Below are 18,560 nucleotides of genomic sequence, written 5' to 3'. Positions count from 1 at the left end.
GCATTTGTGTGACAGTGTCGTGTGTGAGCTGTTTACACTGTGTGTGCGTTGTGTGACAGAGCATCTTGTGCGTGTAATTGTGTTTGCGTGTGTGAGCCGTTTACACTATGTGCTTTTGTGTGACAGTGTCTTGTCCGTGTCGTGTGTGTGTGTGTGTTTGTGTTTGTGTTTGTGTGTGGGTGAGTTATTTACACTCTGTATGCGTTTGTGTGACAGAGCATTGTGTGTGTGTGTGTGTGTGTGTGTGTGTGTTTGTGAGTTGTTTGCACTGCATGCATTTGTGTGAGTGAACATCATGTTTGTGCTGTGTGTGCATGTGTGTGTATATGAGAGGGTGAGAGAACTGTTTACATTTGTGTGTGTGTGTGTGTGTTTGTGTGACAGAGTATCTTCTGTGTGTCAGCTGTTTACACTGTGTGTGCTTGCGTATGTGTGTGTGCGTGCGTGTGTGTGTGTGTGTGTGTGTGTGTGTGTGTGTGTGCGTGCGCCTGTGTTTGGAGAGTGTATGGTGCCAGAAGCTGGGTTGTAGTCAGCTTCAGGGATTGGGAGCAGAGGCCCGTGGGCGGGGGGTTGGGGGGGTTGGGGGGGTTGGGGGTGTGCGGGGTGGGAGGGGGTGAGCAGACGGGACACAAATTCAAGAGAAAATCAAGAGATTATTGAAAAAGACGACACTCTGGATAGCAGACCACGGTGAGTACACTTGCATCGCGATTCACTCGACAAAAGGCAATAGATTATTTTAATCCACACTGATCAGTCGAAGAGTTCTAGTCAAGCGTTCAAGTCATAGAATCAAGAGAAAGTTTGTGTTTTGCCACTGTCTGTTTGCTAGAGTCACTCTCCTTACCCGAAGCGGACATTGAAAAAGAACCCCAGGAATGGGAGTAGAGATGCGTAGCCAGGTTGTGTTGTCACAGCTTTCAGTAGTACACTGTCTGACTCATGGACTCAGCTGAACGGTCCTGTGCATGAGGCTCTTCAAAGCCATGTTGAATCTGTCCACTCAGAAGAACGAGATACTCCACCGACCGCTCACTCGGGTGACCTCCACATTGTGTCTTATAATCTGCTAAAAAAAGAAAGTTGCTTTCGCCTGGGTAATCTGTGGATGCCGTGTCCTGGTTTACAGTGTAAGAGTTGAGGTAGTTGCACTGAAACACTCGGTGTCGGCTTGTTTCGGAATGTTTTGGACAGTTTGTTGAGATAAGCGGAGGTCTTGTAGAGGCGTGAGAGATGTCAGAGGCAGTGCCATATCTACCAGGCCAAAATAATGCGCTGCTTTGTTGTATATTTCCAGTCTTACTAATGCGTTTTAGCCAGTCCAGTTTAGCTGGTCGATGGGTTGTAATGACTTTTTTTGGTTATGTCAATGTTTACGTATTTTTATCTATGATGTTAAAACGTGTGTACGTTTTGTTACAGGCTTTCTTTCTGATTCGAACAGTCAAAGAAAGTTGGCAGGAAAAGGAAATTCAAAATCCCTAAAACAGGAACCATTGTGTCCAAGGTTAGACCAAAATGAAGGGTTTTTCTTTTTTTTTTCTTCTTTTTTACAATTAGATAATTATTAACACTTTAACTTTTTTTTGTCAGAGATGACTGGCGATACAAAGAGTGGCTGTCTTTCCTGGTGGATTCCAGGGAGGACGTGGTTCTCATCAGTTTTGAAAGGTGGTAGGTGTCATAGATATTGTGGGAAAATCCGGTAATTTCTCGAACAAGGGGACAAACATTTAAATGAGATCTGGCTATGGACTGAAACGTGTGAATGCAGATTGAATTGAGTTATCAGTAAATGGCAGTAAAGTAATAAACATTTTACTGGTCTCCTGTGGGCGATGATGAGTGCGTTAGTGGAACATTCTTCAATGATGGCCCGATGCTTTCTATTAATTAAGTGGTAGCGCCCCCCCATCCTCTCGTGGCTCTGGACTTTAACCCCTCCTCCCCTCCTAGCGAGGTCGCTAATCTGAGGGCCTGTTTCCTGTCTGAATCAGTAAACACTGCGCTATCTGAGCCAGGCCGCTGGCAAACTGTGAAAAGTGAAATCTTGTCGGAGGAAAAGAGTGACGAGAGTGTGATGGAGAGGCATACGGAATGCCTGCTGCGGATAGTAATAAGGTGGACCCAGGCGCAAACTCTGGAGTTGGAAAGTTACGTGTGGTACCCTCTGCTTCTTGATAGTGCTCCTTAAGTTCCCAAGAATGACCCTCGTTCTCCTATCCACACGAGTGACAAACTATCTAGCTATGTCAGATGACCTTCACGCACTCACAAAAATGGAGCGCATTATACTACACATCAGGAGAGAAATGAATGAATCCCAATTAAGGCACTCTTCCCATAACCTCTTTGTCTTTGGGACTGAAAGGCCAGTTCTTAGACGCTCACAGAGGTACAGAACAGACTCGGTCTGAGGAGATTTACAGTCTTCTGGAGATGCAGGGCTTGTTTTCTCAAAGGTTTGAGGACGTGGCCAGCACCCAGCGACACATTGCTCAAGACTGAAAAACAACAACACAAACCTCGAGTCTCCCGGGGCTGTAGAAAATACCAATGCCGCAATTTATGCTGAAACTACAAATCAAAAATGGGTTCTGGTGTGTGTGTGTGTGTGGAGTGTGATGGGTCACAGGAAATGCTGTTTCTATCAAGGCTGTGTGCAGTGTCAATGGTAATTTAACTTTATGGGCTGTCCATTGTCTCCATATGTCTCCGATGTCTGTAGTAATTGCAGTTTAGTAAAACTATAAACCGAACAAAAACTAAAAAAGAAAGCTTTTATTGACTATCAAAAAAACAACAACCAGCAGTAAATAAAAAAGATCATGCAAAGACTATAAATGAGAAATGTATTTAGCTTTTTTAAATAAAGCATAAGTACACTCTTTAAATCCTCTCCTTCTCTCATGATCAGAAACTATTTCTTTACGTAATTCATCATAATTATAAACATAACCTGGTAAAATACTTTCTCCATTATCAATTAAAGCATAAATATACATTATCTACGTACTTTACTTATGATATTCATAAACCAATCACTCAGGTTCTTTCCAACTGGAAAAGAAGTTCAGAACAGTCTAAAAAACAATAGGGATGCTTTTTGACAATTGTAATAATCTGTTACTCAGTTTATTTTATGAACTGAATATATGAGTGTATGCCGATACTTTATTCTCAGTGAAACGGTATTCAAGTGGTGTTTTTGAAATTAAAAGACAATTTAAGATAGAGAATATCTATCTTAGAGTGAATTTCAGTGGTATACAGACATAAATGCTTCTGTGAATGCAACTGCAATAGCCTCAATTTTGATCCAATGTCTGATAATTAATAAATACCAATATGTCTTTGCGTGTGTATACAAATATAATGAATTTCAAAAATCTGCTGGACTGCACTACAAGAACATGCAGTAGTAAGTCTGAGTGCAATTAGAACTGTGTTGACTTGGTCCTATGGGTCACCTGAGGTAGCCAAACGATATATGCAGTGTCAGCCTTGGTCACACTCGATAGTAGTTTAGGAAGATGCTGAGAAGGGCCTTTTGAAGATGCAGATAAAAACACCGGGATAAACTCTTCAAAGGCAGCGTTTGCTTTCTGTGTGCTCCTGTACAACGTGATGTCAGAGGTGAGTGCAGAGGGGGTGGGGCTTGTGTTCCAGCGTGGTGGTGTTCTGCAAGTTCAGCCTCTCAGTCCAGTCAGGTCACCGAAGCGGGGGCAAGTCTCCCAAATCCCAAATCTGCCCCACGTCAAACATTAACTGCGGGACAAACACGGCAACTGCAAACAAGAGTCAGAGTAAACAGAGCCCTGGAACTTCAGAGATGAGTCCCAGGGGAAAACAACAGACACACAAGGACAGGGAGAAGAGGAGGAAGAAGGCAGTCAGGAACGATGATGAGCAGTGGGAGGTGATGACAGCACTAGCAGATGTGGAAAAAGTTAAAAGTCCTCCCCAGTATTTTGTTCCGATCACCTGAATTTGCTTTTCAACACAATTCTTCAGCCAGGAGGTAGAACTAATTTGTGAAATCAGCTGGCTTCATGGGTGGAAAAAACACAAGCAGTACTTTTACTTTCTGACCCCTGGAATATCCACCTCTGAGCTCTAGAGAGCATGACATAGACACAAAAGGAACTGAAAGCAGGATGGGCCAAGTGTGGCCAACCCCGGTCCTGGGAAGCCACAAGGCCTTTTTGGGAAGCTTTTTGTTTTCACTTTAAATTCTGCAACCACTGTAGACCCAGAAGCCTGGGCCCTGTTTCACAAAGCAGGATTACTGTGTTAGCTGGATAAGTGTGCCGCTGAACCTGAAACATGCACTGAAGTGAAAAGAGCTGTTCCAGCTAACTCCGTAATCTAGCAGGTGAGGTGGGTTAACTGTGATGGATTGTTTAAATTGATCAATTAAGTGCCGGGTAATGACGATTACCAGCAGACCCTGCGGCTCTCCAGAACCAGGGTTGGCCACGTCTGCTGTAGGCGTTCTGCATGTGTGTTGTAAGTGTTTGCTCTCCCGCACGTGAGCCACCGACTCAGGTGGGTCACCGAGGCGTGCTGACATCCCAGCTGCACTGCAGAGAGGGAGCACTCAAACCTGGGGTGACCTACAGGGACCGGATCTTCTCCTTTTGGAGGAACACTTCCTCTCTGAACACCCTGCCAGAGCAGCTGTTTGGACAGGAGACGCAGAAGATCTCTCTCATCCTCACGTGGTCACGCTTTGTCTCACACGTCGTTCTTCGTGTTCCCACAGGCCTGGAACTCACAGAACACGGGACGTGTCCCTGTGGTGTGCTGCATCTAGCCGTGACCCCGTACCAGAGTGTCCCTTCATGCTAGCATGCTTAGGAATGAACAAAAAAAAAAGAAGAAGAAGAAGAAAAAAAAGACTCAATTATAAAAAGTCTCAGAGGCTCAGATCCAGCAGACTTGTTAGTAGTTGGAGTCAGAGCACAGGAATGGGGGAAAAAGTGCCTGAACAACCAATCATTTTGTGTTCCTTTGCAGGCCCAACCCAGTGCCCAGACGGTGTGGACCAATCACGTGCTGAGATGAGAGAGTGGACCGAGCCTGACATGACCATGGCAAACGGTGGCTACCTGTCTGTGTCCGATGGGTATGGCATCGCTGAACCTCTGCAGTATTATGGTGAGAAGACGGCAACATGGTTATACGATTATACATCTAGATGCCTCATGGGCCAGTTTCACAGACACAGGTTAAGCCTAGTCCTAGTAACTAAATTCAGTTCTGAATGGAAATCCTCCATTCAAATTTCAATTTTGTCCAGGATGAAGCTTAATCTGAATCTGTGAACAGGCCCAATTTGTTCTAATCTGAGGCTGTTGATTTGTTGAAACGTGAAGAAAACCCCTGAAACTTCAGTTGTGGTTCCTTGTTAGTTCCCCTTGTTAGTTCATCATAATTCAGTTGTGGTTCCTTTTTAGTTCCTCACAACTATGAAACCTTTTCCCTATTTCTTGTAAAGGCTGAGCCTTTCTGTGATTGATACAAAGGTCAGGCTATTGTAGCTCTATTCCCAACAATTTAGCCACATCCGTGCAAAATAGCCTATCAACAGATCTGAGAAGCTACACTTCTGCTTGTTTTCTAACGTCTGAAATCATACATTTTTCTTGTTTGTAAGAAATGATCTGAGCTGCATCATTAGGACGGGGGAAATGTTTATGCTGATGATATACCCCCCCATGGAGTTATCGCTCTGCAAAGCCGACTGGACTAATTGGCCGTGTTGGGAGGGTGAGTGGGTGTGGGGGTTGGTGGGGGGCAGTTGGAGCAGGAGTGTTTAGACAGCGCTCCGGCAGTTTACAAACACACGCTACCGCGGCCGATTCACACGTCATGAGAACAGGAGGAGCCGAGCAAGACAGGAAACATCTGGGGGAGCGGGAGGTATGGAATGGGGGAGGGCTGGGGGGGGGGGGGACAGACGCACGTTGCGTGCGACGGAGAGAGTGCTCGTGTTGTGAAGGGATGCAGGAAAAATAGGAGGATGGAGTTGGAGCGAGAGAGGGACGTGGAGAGAAGCATCCGCTGGTATGCGGGGAATGCGGAGACCGAGAGCGGAGAGTTGCGCTCGCCCTTCGGCCTTGCCACGCTGAGATCAGAGATGCTGCAGATCACAGGCGATACATTAATATGTATAAGAACGGGTGCACTGACAGCTCGCAACTGTGTCATTTTTTAACTTTGTGTCGAAAGGCAGTGGGCCAGGGCATTTGTGATCGGATGGGGCTTTTTGAGATTCTGCCTGATTGGTTATCAGCTACCTTGGTGATGACACACAGAAATGTACTTGCACAGCAGCCACAGGTGGGGTCATGGATTCAGATTGCGTTGCTTAAACAGATTATCTAGCTAAAGGAATCAGGATCGACTCTTCCAGTTTGCTCTGCGGTTAATGTTTGAACCGACGCAGCAACGAGGTCGACAAATCCATTAGGTGCTGAGGGACCCCGGCGTAGACGGACGCGGTCTCCGGAGATGGTGGGGAGGGCTGGGAAACTGCAGCCGGTGCTCGGTCTCCCACGTGTGCAGGCCTCAGAAGTCCCGCCAGTCCCGGCACGTGTTTCCTCTGCGGAGACCCAACCTGCAAATCCCATCACTGTCCCGCTTCCCAACCCCAAGAACATTCCCCAGAAAAACACCCATAAAAGCCATGAGCTGAAATGACTAGTGAGTGATTAAAGTAGAAACAGACAGGCCTGTCCCTGCTCAGCTGCATCCTGTTTCTTCAGTCCAGAGGTCTCGCTCTGACTGCCTTTTCCTTTTTTTTATTATGTCCCAGGGGCGTGATAAAAACTGTTAAAAATGTCAGTATCAGGTTAGATGGCTTAGACAAGGATTGTGTTTGTGGATGGCTGTCCTATGTTAAACGTATCATCTTTTCTGTTACTATCATAATCATAATCGTAATCATAAATCAGCAGTAGATTAGCTGTAACATCCCACTCTCTTCAGTACAAGACAGTCCTGCAAAATGTCTGTTCTGTGTACGGAATATTGTAGGTAGACAACAAAAGTTCAAAGCTTCAGAAACTTCACCTGAAGTTCAACCTGCATGGGAAAAGGTTACTATGCTATTCTATTCTTAGAAAAAAGGGTCATGCGAAACCGCACCGGATTGATTTATATCTTGAGAAAACTTGCAAAAACAATGTAAAATTCCAATTTGGTCTTGTTGCAACATTGGTTCTTTGCACTCTGAACTTTGACCCAGTGACAGCTCAGTGAACTCTGTGGCTGGGCTATGCCCCTCCTCTTCCTGCCTGCAGACGTGCTGGCGGACCCACTGTGCTACCCCTTCCAGGACGCGGATCTGCAGGGCCTGCCCTACGGCCAGCCGCAGTACAGCCCCGTCAACATGCAGTTCCCCCTGGCCTCCGCCCAGCCCTGCTACCCGCCCTACAGCTACGGCTCTCCCTGCCCTGAGCTGCCCTGCGAGCCTGGCCTGGAGGGGCCCATGGAGGTGAGGGCCGGCTACGGGGGGCTGCCCATGCTCAAACGCAGCAGGATGGGCCCGGGGGGCAGGGTGAGGGGGCAGGACGAGCTGTGCGTGGTGTGCGGGGACAAGGCTTCGGGTTACCACTACAACGCGCTCACCTGTGAGGGCTGCAAAGGTGTGTTACACTGTTCATCTTCATCATCATCATCATCATCATCAACATTATAATCATCATCATAATTATTATAATCATCAACTGCATCTTCCCAGCTAACCCAAAATGTTCTCACAATGTTAGTGTTTTGACAATGTTTTCAAATTGCCTCTACATGGCAGCAACATTGTGAAAATGTTTTGTCTTAACTGGGATCATCATCATCATCATCATCATCATCATAATACTACTACTACTAATAATACTAACCAGAATCATCATCAACATCATAAACCACACGCATCATCATCATCATCATCACCGCAGGGTTCTTCCGGCGCAGTGTGACGAAGAAGGCGGTGTACCGCTGTAAGAGTGGGGGGTGCTGTGAGATGGACATGTACATGCGCAGGAAGTGCCAGGACTGCCGGCTGCGGAAGTGCCGCGCCGTGGGCATGCTGGCGGAGTGTGAGTACTGCCGCTAGGCCTCCGGAACCTTCTGCAGCACACTGTAGCCACCCCACGTACATGTCTGGGACCCGCAAGGCCCCTTGAGCAAGGCCCTTAACCCTGCATTGCTCCAGGAAAGGATTGTCTCCTGCTTAGTCTAATCAACTGTAAGTCGCTCTGGGTAATGCCATTAATGGTAAATGGTAAATGGCAGGCATTTATATAGCGCCTTTATCCAAAGCACACAATTGATGCTTCTCCATTCACCCATTCATACACACACTCACACACCGACGGCGATTGGCTGCCATGCAAGGCCCCGACCAGCTCGTCAGGAGAATTTGGGGGTTAGGTGTCTTGCTCAGGGACACTTTGACACAGCCCGGGCGGGGGATCGAACCGGCAACCCTCCGACTGCCAGACGACTGCTCTTACTGCCTGAGCCATGTCGCCCCCATTAATGTGATGTAATGCAACAGACTGCAACAGGAAGTACATGCCACGCGACTGAAAGCCTTGTTTGGCATGAGCAGCACGCAGTTCAATTACAGAAACAAGACCAGTTAAACCACAACCTTCCTCATTCTTGATCACGGATCTCAAACTGAAATCCTGGAGGGCAGCTGTGCCAGTTGGGTTTTTGCTATATTTGGACCCTGAAGTCCAGTAACTTTGGGGTGTCATTTGGCCCGTTTTGTCATATTGGGGCTTGAGAGCCTATAAATTATGCCCTTGACTTAAGTGCTTAATTTCAGTCGCTGCTTGGCTCACCAAGGCTGCTCGTTGAAAGGAAATCACTAAAACATGCACAGATTGCAGCCCTCCAGGACTGGGGTTAGAGAGCCCCGCTCTGGATGTGGAAGTGTAGCAGACCCTCCCCTCCCCTGCAGGCCTGCTGACGGAGGTGCAGTGCCAGTCCAAACGGCTGAGGAAGAGCGCCAAGCACCGCGGCCAGTCCGCGAGCACCAGGAAGCCAGACGAGGAGGAGGGCACGGAGAGCAGGAGCGTCTCCTCCACCTGCAGGATACCCGGCCAGGTACACTGCAAAATCCAAAACACAAGTCCGTCTCCGCAAGTGTTTTAGTCAAAGATATTGCCAATGAGGACATTTTGACTACAAGATTTATCAATGGGGCAAGAACATTTCAGTTGTCAAGCAAACTGGTAACGGGTTAAATTTTCTCAAGGGGAAATTCCCACCTGTTCCACTTCCTGTTGTGTGAGCTGGTAGGAGGGTCATGTCACTGCTGAGTGCTCTGATGGGTGTATACTCTGTGTTGCAGTTACTGCAACGAGAGTTACTGCAACTAAACTTTTTCTGTTTTTTTCATATTCTCCATGAAACAAACTTTTGCACCTTTTGCACATCTCAACTTTATGCCAATACAGTAACAGACTGTAACACAAATGTAATATGAACCAATCACATATACAACACTCTCTGTGACTCTGTAGTACTGTCTGCCTTCCTGTGTCACTTCACATGCAAATCCATCGGAAAGGCATCTATGCAGTGGTGTGCAAGAATTTGGGCACCCCTGGTCAAAAAGACAATTTACAATGAATATCTAAGTTAACAGATGCAAACCTGACCTCTAAATGGTACAGAGTTAAACATGACACATTTCTTAAAATTTAAAAGCAAGATTACTTTTTATGTACATTTTTTACAGTTTCAAAATAATGCAAAAAGAAAAAAGGTTTAGGAACGCTATCAGTTAGTACTTTGTAACTCCTCCTCGTGAAACTATAACTAGCTTGCTTCCTGTAGCAAGCTAAGAGTCTTTCCATTCATGCTTTTGTAATTTTTCTCTATTCTTCCTGGCAAAACACCTCTAGCTCAGAAATAGTCTTTGACCTCCTTGCATATACGGCATGTTTGAGATCTCTCCACAGATTTTCAATAATATTGAAGTCTGGGGACTGTGGTGGCCATTTCAAAGCCTTCATCTGTCTTTCAATCACATACAGATGCATTTAAACATTTAGACTTTTAAACCAGGGGTGCCCACATTTTTGCATTTGTGCAAGTCCATCTGTGTGAGATTGCCTTGTGTCTGGGTGTGCGCATGTCTGTGTGTGCAGGTGTCTGCAGACTTATCGGCAGAAGAGCAGCACTTGCTGGACAGGATTGTGGAGGCCCATCGTCGGCACAGAACCCAGGACACTTCACACTGCAGGGTAGGCACGGGTGGAAGTCCCACGACAACTGCAAGCGATTTCTGCGCATAATAAGCGAGTGCCCTGCACCCCCCTTTCCCCAAAACATGTGAGCCAGTTCTCCAAGTGGGGAAAAAAAAAAAATGCTGGCACTCACATGAAAAAAAACATAGAAGTCTATTGTGTTCTACTCCAGTGCTCCTGAACGTCCCACTTTTGAGGCAAGCAAACATGTTGAAAAGGCAGGTTCCGTTGTAGCTGCCAAAATAATACCATTGGGGAAAGAAAAAGGTTATGGACTACAATACAGTGGCTGTTGTGGGAATGAGATGAAGAATCTCATGGGCACACAAACGTATGCAGAGCTTCAGAGGAGTAGCTGAATGCTAGAAAAAGTGCCAGTCAGTGGTGAGAACGCTCATACTACACTGCTGCCTCCCCCCCTCTGTGTTTCCCCAGATGCAGGAGTGGCCAGGCCTGGGGGTGGGGATGGAGGTGCTGACAGACCTGGCCTCACCACACTGTCAGACACTGCATAGGTTCTCCAGGAGTGTGCCAGGTGAGCGCCCTTTCAGCACGGGACCCCCTCGCCCATAACCAGCCCCTTGTTCCACAGCTCCACCTCACCCCTTTTCTGGGGCTCATTCTGATCTCTTATTTTCACTCCTTGCAACTTGTCCTTGTGTCCTTTCCTCGCTCCTGACAGTAGCTCCACTCAACGGAGGACGCAAGGAAGAGATACCAGGATGGAGGAATCAAGGAGATTTGTATTAGGCAAATGTGACATCCTTGTTCAGTCAAGAGTCAGTTTTAAGCCAAATCAATACGGGTGTTGCAGATGTGGAGAAGTGGATCATTTATATGTCACGCATTCTGAGAAAATACCTCTTTGCTCCTCCAAGGAGCATTTACCAGAATGGAATGCCCTCAATCAATGTTAGACCTCGACCCATTTCTTGGTCAGAAGAGGACCTAGGAGATGGAAGAACTGATAAACTCAGTGATTGGAATGAGCCCCAGGTGTATGGTGTGTGTATCCCCCTTTAGGGTTTGATCTCCTGGACTGTGATGATCAGAGATCGCTCCTCTCCAGCTCCTCTGTAGAAGTCATGTTCCTTCTCTCAGCGCAGCACTTCACCCAGGGACACCCAGAGGCCAGCCCAGGTACTGCATGCAGAGCAGGAAAGCATGATTTCAGGGAACTTTTATGCCTCCCCTTTTAAAGGTTCTACCTTTTGTACTCTTTTTAAAAAGCTTTGTGGATAGGCACTAAAATCACTGTGTGGGTTACAGACACAGATTGGGTCTGATTCAGAAAACAAGTACAATCAGATTTGATCTGTAAACTGTTGTCATATTTTGGCATCCAGCATTTTTTTTCTTATCTGAATTTGTTGGTATGATCACAATCTGTGTGTGTTTAGAAACACACTCTATTTAGAACATTCCAGTATTGAAGCAAAGTCATTTTTGTTTTATGAGCAGGTTTGTCTAGTTTTTGTTTTTATCTGTTTTTATTAACTTGAATTTTTGTTGTTCTTGTTCCTTAGGGTCTGTGAAACCATCCCCTAATGATTTATACACATAGAAAACATACCATATCTGTAATAGGAAACCAGGGAAAAATGCACTTTCATTTCATTTGAATTAATGAATTGCAGATGTGTCAATATTTTCAGTATTTTCAATATTATATTTGTGCAATCACCTGTAAAATAATGTGTAATAAATCTGTATCAGTGAGGCTATCACTGTCTCCCACAGCACTGTATTCTCTGAGTATGGAAACATCCCCTCTTCACTGGATAAAGACCCTAGACTCTAAAGAATGTGAGATGAAGATCCTAACAAATCCAGGTACACCATTCAGCTACCTGCAGTGACACTTGAGAGAATTTGAAATCTCAAATACGGAGGGGCATGAAACAGATATCTTAAACTGTCTCTGCAGTTGTACAATTCCAACTGATAACCACTCAGGCTGGTAACCAACATCTCAGTATGGTGTATCCAGTCCATAGACATCCATGACATCTGTGAAATTAGTTTGATTCATTGCTGAATTTTGCTAAAAATGATATATCAAGCCTAAGATGAGAAACAGTGCAGCAACAACTAACTTTGAATATCTGTGGCTTGGCTTCTCAGCAGTTTTCTATTTCATTTTGGCCAACTGCACTGCACAATGGGTGACCTAACGTACAGCCTCAGCCTTAAACACATTCGAAAGAAAGTAAAAGAAAGTAATTTGAGATGACTGAAATGGAGATCAGCAAACAAATCTCTCTCTCTCTCCCTCCCTCCCTCCCTCCCTCTCCCCCTCTCCCCCCCCCCCCCCCCTCTCCCTCTCCCTCTCCCTCTCCCTGTCTCTGTAGGAGTAAATGAAGATGTTTTGGGACCAGTGATGAACTTTTTCCACAGCATGGCTGCACTTGGGGTGACAGAAGCCGAGTATGCCCTTCTCACTGCCACTGCAGTGCTGTGTTCAGGTAAACAGCGCCCCCCGATGGACGCATTGCACACAGCAACACATTGCTTCCAAACGTTCTGATATTACGAACACAAAACATTTAGACCAATGTTTAGATCTGCATATTGCTGTTTGTTCCAATGACCTTAGTCTTAGTTTTCTCACATCTCAAACTATGCTGGTTCACTCCTGTACTTGAGCAAAGTAAAATCTTTAGGATACACTTACAGCCTGTGACTGTAGCAGGTGCTTATACAAATGACATATTAAGATGTAATTGAGATAAGAAAGTGGCAAAGAAGCACAAAATCCTGAAACGGATGTGCCCTTGTTGCGAACCCCTGATCTAGACACCGATACGTACTCTCTCTCCACCTCTTTGTTCTTCTCTCTTCCTCGCTGTTCTCACCATCAGACGGAGAGCCTCTTCATGATGCCACCAGTGTAGAGAGCATTCAGGAGCCCATCCTGGAGCTCCTCTCTCGGGTCTGCAGTCTACACTGTGGCCCCCGGGGGCCCCCTGACCCCCAGCGCTTTGCCCGTCTGTTGGGGAGGCTTACAGAGCTGCGGACACTCCGACACAACTACCTAACCCTGCTGAGACATCAGTCCTGGGGGCTCCACGCCCAATGAGAGAGGGGGGAGGAGGGGACGGGTCATGACCAGAGAGAAGAGAAGAGAAGAGAAGAGAAGAGAGGAGAAGAGAAGAGAAGAGAAGAGAGGAGAAGAGACCCCTGGTGTAAAATCCAGCTATCACCAGTTTGAAACACCAGCTACCAACTGTTTCAAAATATAGCTTTAGCTGGTCAAACCATGTTGAGTATGGAGCTGGTCTAACTGGTCAACCGGCTACCAGCCGTTTCAAAAACCTAGCTTGAGCTGTTTTTTTTTCAGCAGGGGAACACCGTTTGGTTGGATTAAAAAGAAACATGGCTGCTGACTGTCACCGTGATCCTGCAAGAGTCACCACCGTCTTCCTCCACTTCTCCTTCGTCAGACGAGATTCACTTCTGATCTGAGGACAGATGCTTCCAGACACTTGACTTCATTTTATTGTTCCGTGCAGTCTGCACCAAATTCTTATCAAATAAGAAGTCTGTTTAGCTGTTATTAAAATAATAGTATAATGACAGATGGAAGACATTTGAATAAATATTTTCTATCCATACGATAACTGATATTACGCATTTAGTAGTAAAAATAAGCTTATAATAGGAGAATCACTTCATCCCATTCATTCTATTGTCAGCCCTGTGGGTATTCTTAAATGAGCAACAGTAAAAAAAAATATTTTTTCTTTCAAAGTGTTTGGGTCTTTTTTTTACACAGAAGTGTTTCTCAAAGTGTTTCTCAAATGACAGACAACCCAATTATAGAAAAAGATCTGGGAAGGATCTGAGACCATATCAGCTGGGCATACCTGGACTAAAGTGACTTTCCATAATTGCATTTGTCTTTGTCCAGCCTCATTCAAAGTAACATACATTACCCCTTTGAGATGAAGTTTGGAAGTCTGACCACTGAAAACACACCTAAGTCCCACCTAAGATTAGTGCAATACCATCTGGCAGCTTCACGTGGTCCTGTTAGGCCTAGATGTCTGTTTCTTAAATGAAGGGGAAGTTTCTGTTCACTTCAACAATGCTGTGCATCATTATTTTGAAAGTAGTCAGCCAACACATGTGCTATGTACCATTACTGTACATTGCACATTACATATTGGACTACTGCATGCACATGACAAGCATTTCATATAAATACATCCTCTATAAATGAATAGTGTTTTTTTTCTGTTTACAAAGCATTAAAATTAATTATGATTATTGAAATGACAAGAAGTCAGATGAAAAATAGCTTGGAAATCGAAGAGGGATGGTTCTTACACATTGAAAAAATTTAAAGACACACAAACCGCAATCATTATTTATGTCAAACAGTCCATCAGCACGACACGAGGAGAAATATAAACATCCATTGATGCTACAATAACCAATATAATTTATGAAAATTAAAACACTTTGAGATGAACTGTTAGTGTTTTTTTCTGACTTGCGAGCAGAAAAAAAAACAATGGTTACTGATTTGAATATTGCTCGCTTGTACAAAGCCTTGCAGACATACAGGCAATTTTAACTAACATCAATTTGCAAGTATCTGAATATTGGTTTTACCTGAAAAGCAACCTCTGAACTTAACACAGATACCAAGCCTGATGTAATGGAGGACTAAGTTAATCTAACTTATATTAGCTGGACTGAAACATGAGAAGACACAAATGCTTGTTTTGGGGATGTAAAACCAATGAACATATTAATTGTTCGCAAAAAACAGTACACTCAATTATCGTCTGCATTAACACCACATGACACCGCAACGTGTGTGCTTATAGAAAATAAACGGGGCCAAAAGTGGCTGTGGGTCAGCTGATACAGCACTGGCACTGATCAATGAATGCATTTGTTCACATGAGCCTAACTGAAACTGTCCCCAATACACAGAATTATTCCTTGAGCACATTTAGGCTATAAGCGTCGAAAGCTCTCATATGTCAATAATGGCAGTGCGTGTTTCTAAATGTGGTCTGTAAATAAAACGGATTAAAATTCCCCTTAGGTCCTTGCAGAAATCTCCAGTTACATAATTTATTTGAATCGTGTCTTGTCTTTGTGGGGCTCCATTAATTTTTAGATTTTGGCTGATATATTTATCTTTGTGAGAGTGAAAGAAACCAGTCTGAGTAGTATACAGGGCGGATTTCAGAGGAAACCAACTGCTTTGTACATTCAGTCGGTGCAGCAGCGTGTGGTTGACGTGTTGTTGCACGTCTTTTTTCTCTCTTTTTTTCCCCCCACAGAGCGGAGTGTTCAGGTGCTGCACGGTCAGAGAGCGCGAGTGGGAGTGTAGTTACGTCATCCGGTCAAGTGTGTTATTGGTTGTACAGTTTGGGAGAACCGGACCGTGCGTGGGAAACACTGAACGGAGGGGAGGCCAGGGCTCGGAATACTATTGCTCCCTGACGAACGTTTCGTGAGGAAAAAAAAACAGAACCCGTATTTCAGAAAGCAAGCTAGGTGTTGCCCAAAGAACAAACGGGCGTGACAGAAGCTGCCACGGTTGTTGTTTTGAACTTTGCTTTTCAAATTCGGCTTCTGTGCTCGGTCTACCTGATGGAGTCCCAGAGAGAGACGCGGTTCCGACGAGAAGAGATCAACAGTACCGTGTGGGAAGTGCCTGGGAAGTATAGATGCCTGAAACAAATTGGGACGGGGGCGTACGGTACCGTGTGGTAAGCGACGCACTAGTTTCTGACTAGCTTTCTTTATCAATATCGTAGCACTAATTTCGCTAACTAGATCGATGAAAACCAAAGTAGTTCACTTTATTGTTATTTTTTATTGTTGCGATCTTGGTAGCGACACTGTTTCAACAATGTTGCAGCAAACATTAGTTAAAGCAACACGTTGGGCCTAAAGTACTTCACTAAACCAGTTTTCTTCCGTTTCAGTGATTATCATATTACCGCCCATACTGTATAGCGAAATGTCTGTCGATCCACTAGATGTGGATGCGTGTCGCTTGGAGTGTGTGCAAGGCTTTTGGCTGTTTTCGGACGCAGCCAGTTCTACGTAGCCTTCAGCATTGGATACATCTGCCCACATATCAAACTTGGAACACGCGTGGGTGAAAATCTGACGATATTCTGTCATCTAAAGTTGCCCAGTATCTGAGCAGCAAACCTATAATTTTGCGGATGGTTGACGCTTTCCTTCAAGACACGTAGCGTAGAGGTTAGCCTGCACGTTGACATAAAAACGTAAAAATACTGTATTACTGTAAAACAGGACAGTGCTAAGACCCTATAATGAATAGTGATGTTAACAGGCCTACCATAAACATCTCGCAGGCCATTTTAAACTGGCCGTACAGCTTATTTTGTGAACTCGAGACTTTCCACGGCTGTGTGGAAATAGTCAGCCCAAGTTATCCTACAAAGTAGCCGGAATCATGCGGATTGTAGACATTGTACAAAACTATACGGGGGCTCACTTGAAATATTTTGGCTGTGCATTTCAGTGATAGAGCCTTAGATACCGGATTATATATTACTAACATACATGGCAGTGTTTTTATATTATGTCCCAGGCCATATTGTTATTGAATTACGTGCAGTTGTGAAGGCTTGTCCACTGTGTCCCAGGAATGTCTGCAGATTAGAAGGTGAAGGACAGGTGCATATTCGGGGAAAAACACCCTTATCCCTCAAATGTGCCACGGTGCAAGCAGTGTAGTGTTTGGCAGTATAGTGCACAGTGTTTGTTCTAAAGGAAGGCTGGTGGTGTTACTGGCTGTCTCAGTGCTCTGATAACAGTTTATTTATCACTTGAATGGTTGTATATTTTATGGAAATGTGTACACTTTCAGGAAATGTGATGAAGCATTGCGAATGTGATATATGCTGTTTCTCGGCATTGTCTTGTCGCTCGTAATACTGTTTTCTAGCGAACGTGTAGAGACACGATGACACATTTTTAATGCATCTGATGCAGACGTATGCGCTGGATTAGTGCTGCAGGGGTGTGGATCGTGTTTTGCTGCTCTTTCTGTGCGCCTGCGGCGGGGGGTTGTGTCAACATTGGGCTCATAAACAGAGCAGCTTCATGTTGTTTAGGTTAGTGGTGCAGTGTTTCTGTTCTGTTCTTTAAAAGGAAAGGGAACCAGTCTCTCACTCTCACTCTCTCTCTTCCTCCCCCCCCCCCCCCCCCCCCCCCACTACATGGTGGTTTGCTGTGTGGGTGCTGAACATCGTGATTTTTATTACAGGTTTCTTAATAGCCTCTGTTGGTCTTTCAGGCGCTTGGTGTACTTCAGCGCTCCTAGAAGGGCACTTCTTTGTTCTGTACTCTCATCACGTCCAGACTCGCCGTATCACCACATGAACAAAACGGCTGTTTCTGCCCCGTTATCTCGTTACCCTGTAAGGCCGAATACCACCCACCCACCCACCCCCCCCGCCCCCTGGCTCACACCCCTGACCTCTCTTCTGTTCCAGCTCGTCCATAAACGAGAAGACCAAGGAGAAGGTGGCTATAAAGAAGCTGCACCGGCCCTTCCAGTCCGAGATATTCGCCAAGAGATCCTATCGGGAGCTGCGTCTGCTCAAACACATGAAGCACGAGAATGTAAGTGTGAGCCTCGCCTCGTGTCACCCCCCCACCCCCCCGCTTCAGCCCCTTAAACCCCCTCAAACCCCCTCTCACCGACCCTGCCGCTCATTACTGTCCTGTGCCGTAGATAAGAGAACTCATATTCCCAGAAGCCCTCTGGGGCTGTAGGGGACGTGTAGCTGCTGACTGGGGCTTTGTCTGAAGACTGTAGCCTGAGGCACAATATGTGTGAGACACAATGTGTGAGGCACGCACATGTACACATACCCAGGTACGCATACGCGCGTACACAGGGACACCTGCAGCTTTTGTCTGCCTGTCGTGGGCAATTGCGGGCCTGTTTAAAACTGAATTTCAGTCTTTTACAGTGCTGTAGGTGGTCTTTGGTCTCGTAAATGCCTTAGTAAGTGCTCTCTTCCTCTCGCTCCCACTCTCTCTCACTCCATCTTTCTTGTCCCCCTCCTCCAGGTGATTGGGCTGCTGGATGTGTTCACCCCTGCCTCTAACTTTGAGGACTTCCAAGACTTGTGAGTGTGCCTGCCTTGGGCTCCATGCCTCTTAGAAGAAGCAGAGCATCTGATGCACATATTTTGCACATAATAAGGAATGCCTTAACACAGTGGTGTGCAATGTTCCACAACCAACAATTAGAATGAAAGATTTTTACTCAACAAAACCCATCCA

At 45.5% G+C, this 18,560-nt stretch overlaps 2 protein-coding genes across 4 annotated transcripts in view; both read left to right on the top strand.

The window, feature by feature from the left end:
* Positions 1–598: 598 nt before the first annotated feature.
* nr1h5 (nuclear receptor subfamily 1, group H, member 5) lies at positions 599–14,015 on the top strand. Of its 3 annotated transcripts, XM_061257967.1 has the most exons (12): positions 1,453–1,507; positions 1,594–1,674; positions 5,020–5,160; positions 7,308–7,652; positions 7,959–8,099; positions 8,972–9,117; positions 10,167–10,262; positions 10,701–10,800; positions 11,289–11,405; positions 12,006–12,098; positions 12,617–12,730; positions 13,127–14,015. In XM_061257967.1, the coding sequence occupies exons 2-12, from the start codon at positions 1,596–1,598 to the stop codon at positions 13,342–13,344; spliced, it is 1,590 nt and encodes a 529-aa protein (XP_061113951.1). In that variant the 5' UTR covers positions 1,453–1,507; positions 1,594–1,595; the 3' UTR covers positions 13,345–14,015. The 3 variants fall into 3 exon arrangements, with proteins under 3 accessions (XP_061113952.1, XP_061113951.1, XP_061113953.1); XM_061257968.1 differs by lacking the exons at positions 1,453–1,507; positions 1,594–1,674 and adding an exon at positions 599–690; XM_061257969.1 differs by lacking the exons at positions 1,453–1,507; positions 1,594–1,674 and adding an exon at positions 4,103–4,375.
* Positions 14,016–15,505: 1,490 nt separating this feature from the next.
* The window catches only part of mapk13 (mitogen-activated protein kinase 13), a 14,254-nt gene continuing 11,199 nt past the window's right edge, over positions 15,506–18,560 (top strand). The window contains exons 1-3 of the mRNA XM_061257008.1: positions 15,506–15,997; positions 17,762–17,891; positions 18,345–18,403. Of these exons, the coding sequence (XP_061112992.1) occupies positions 15,879–15,997; positions 17,762–17,891; positions 18,345–18,403 (308 nt within the window). The 5' untranslated portion in view covers positions 15,506–15,878. The remainder of the gene's footprint in view (positions 15,998–17,761; positions 17,892–18,344; positions 18,404–18,560) is intronic.

The sequence above is a fragment of the Conger conger genome, chromosome 10 (genome assembly GCF_963514075.1).
Source record: "Conger conger chromosome 10, fConCon1.1, whole genome shotgun sequence".
Classification (NCBI taxonomy): domain Eukaryota; kingdom Metazoa; phylum Chordata; class Actinopteri; order Anguilliformes; family Congridae; genus Conger; species Conger conger.
Note: the sequence above shows the minus strand (reverse complement) of the source record. Positions and strands in the feature narration are given on the sequence as shown.

What these genes read in the sequence shown, in the direction of transcription:
- nr1h5 (XM_061257967.1), top strand. Translation starts at nt 1,596, where the DNA reads ATGACTGGCGATACAAAGAGTGGCTGTCTTTCCTGGTGGATTCCAGGG. An exon ending in CTCATCAGTTTTGAAAGGTG is followed by an intron (nt 1,675 to 5,019) that starts GTAGGTGTCATA and finishes GTTCCTTTGCAG; the next exon opens with GCCCAACCCAGTGCCCAGAC. An exon ending in AGGACACTTCACACTGCAGG is followed by an intron (nt 10,263 to 10,700) that starts GTAGGCACGGGT and finishes GTGTTTCCCCAG; the next exon opens with ATGCAGGAGTGGCCAGGCCT.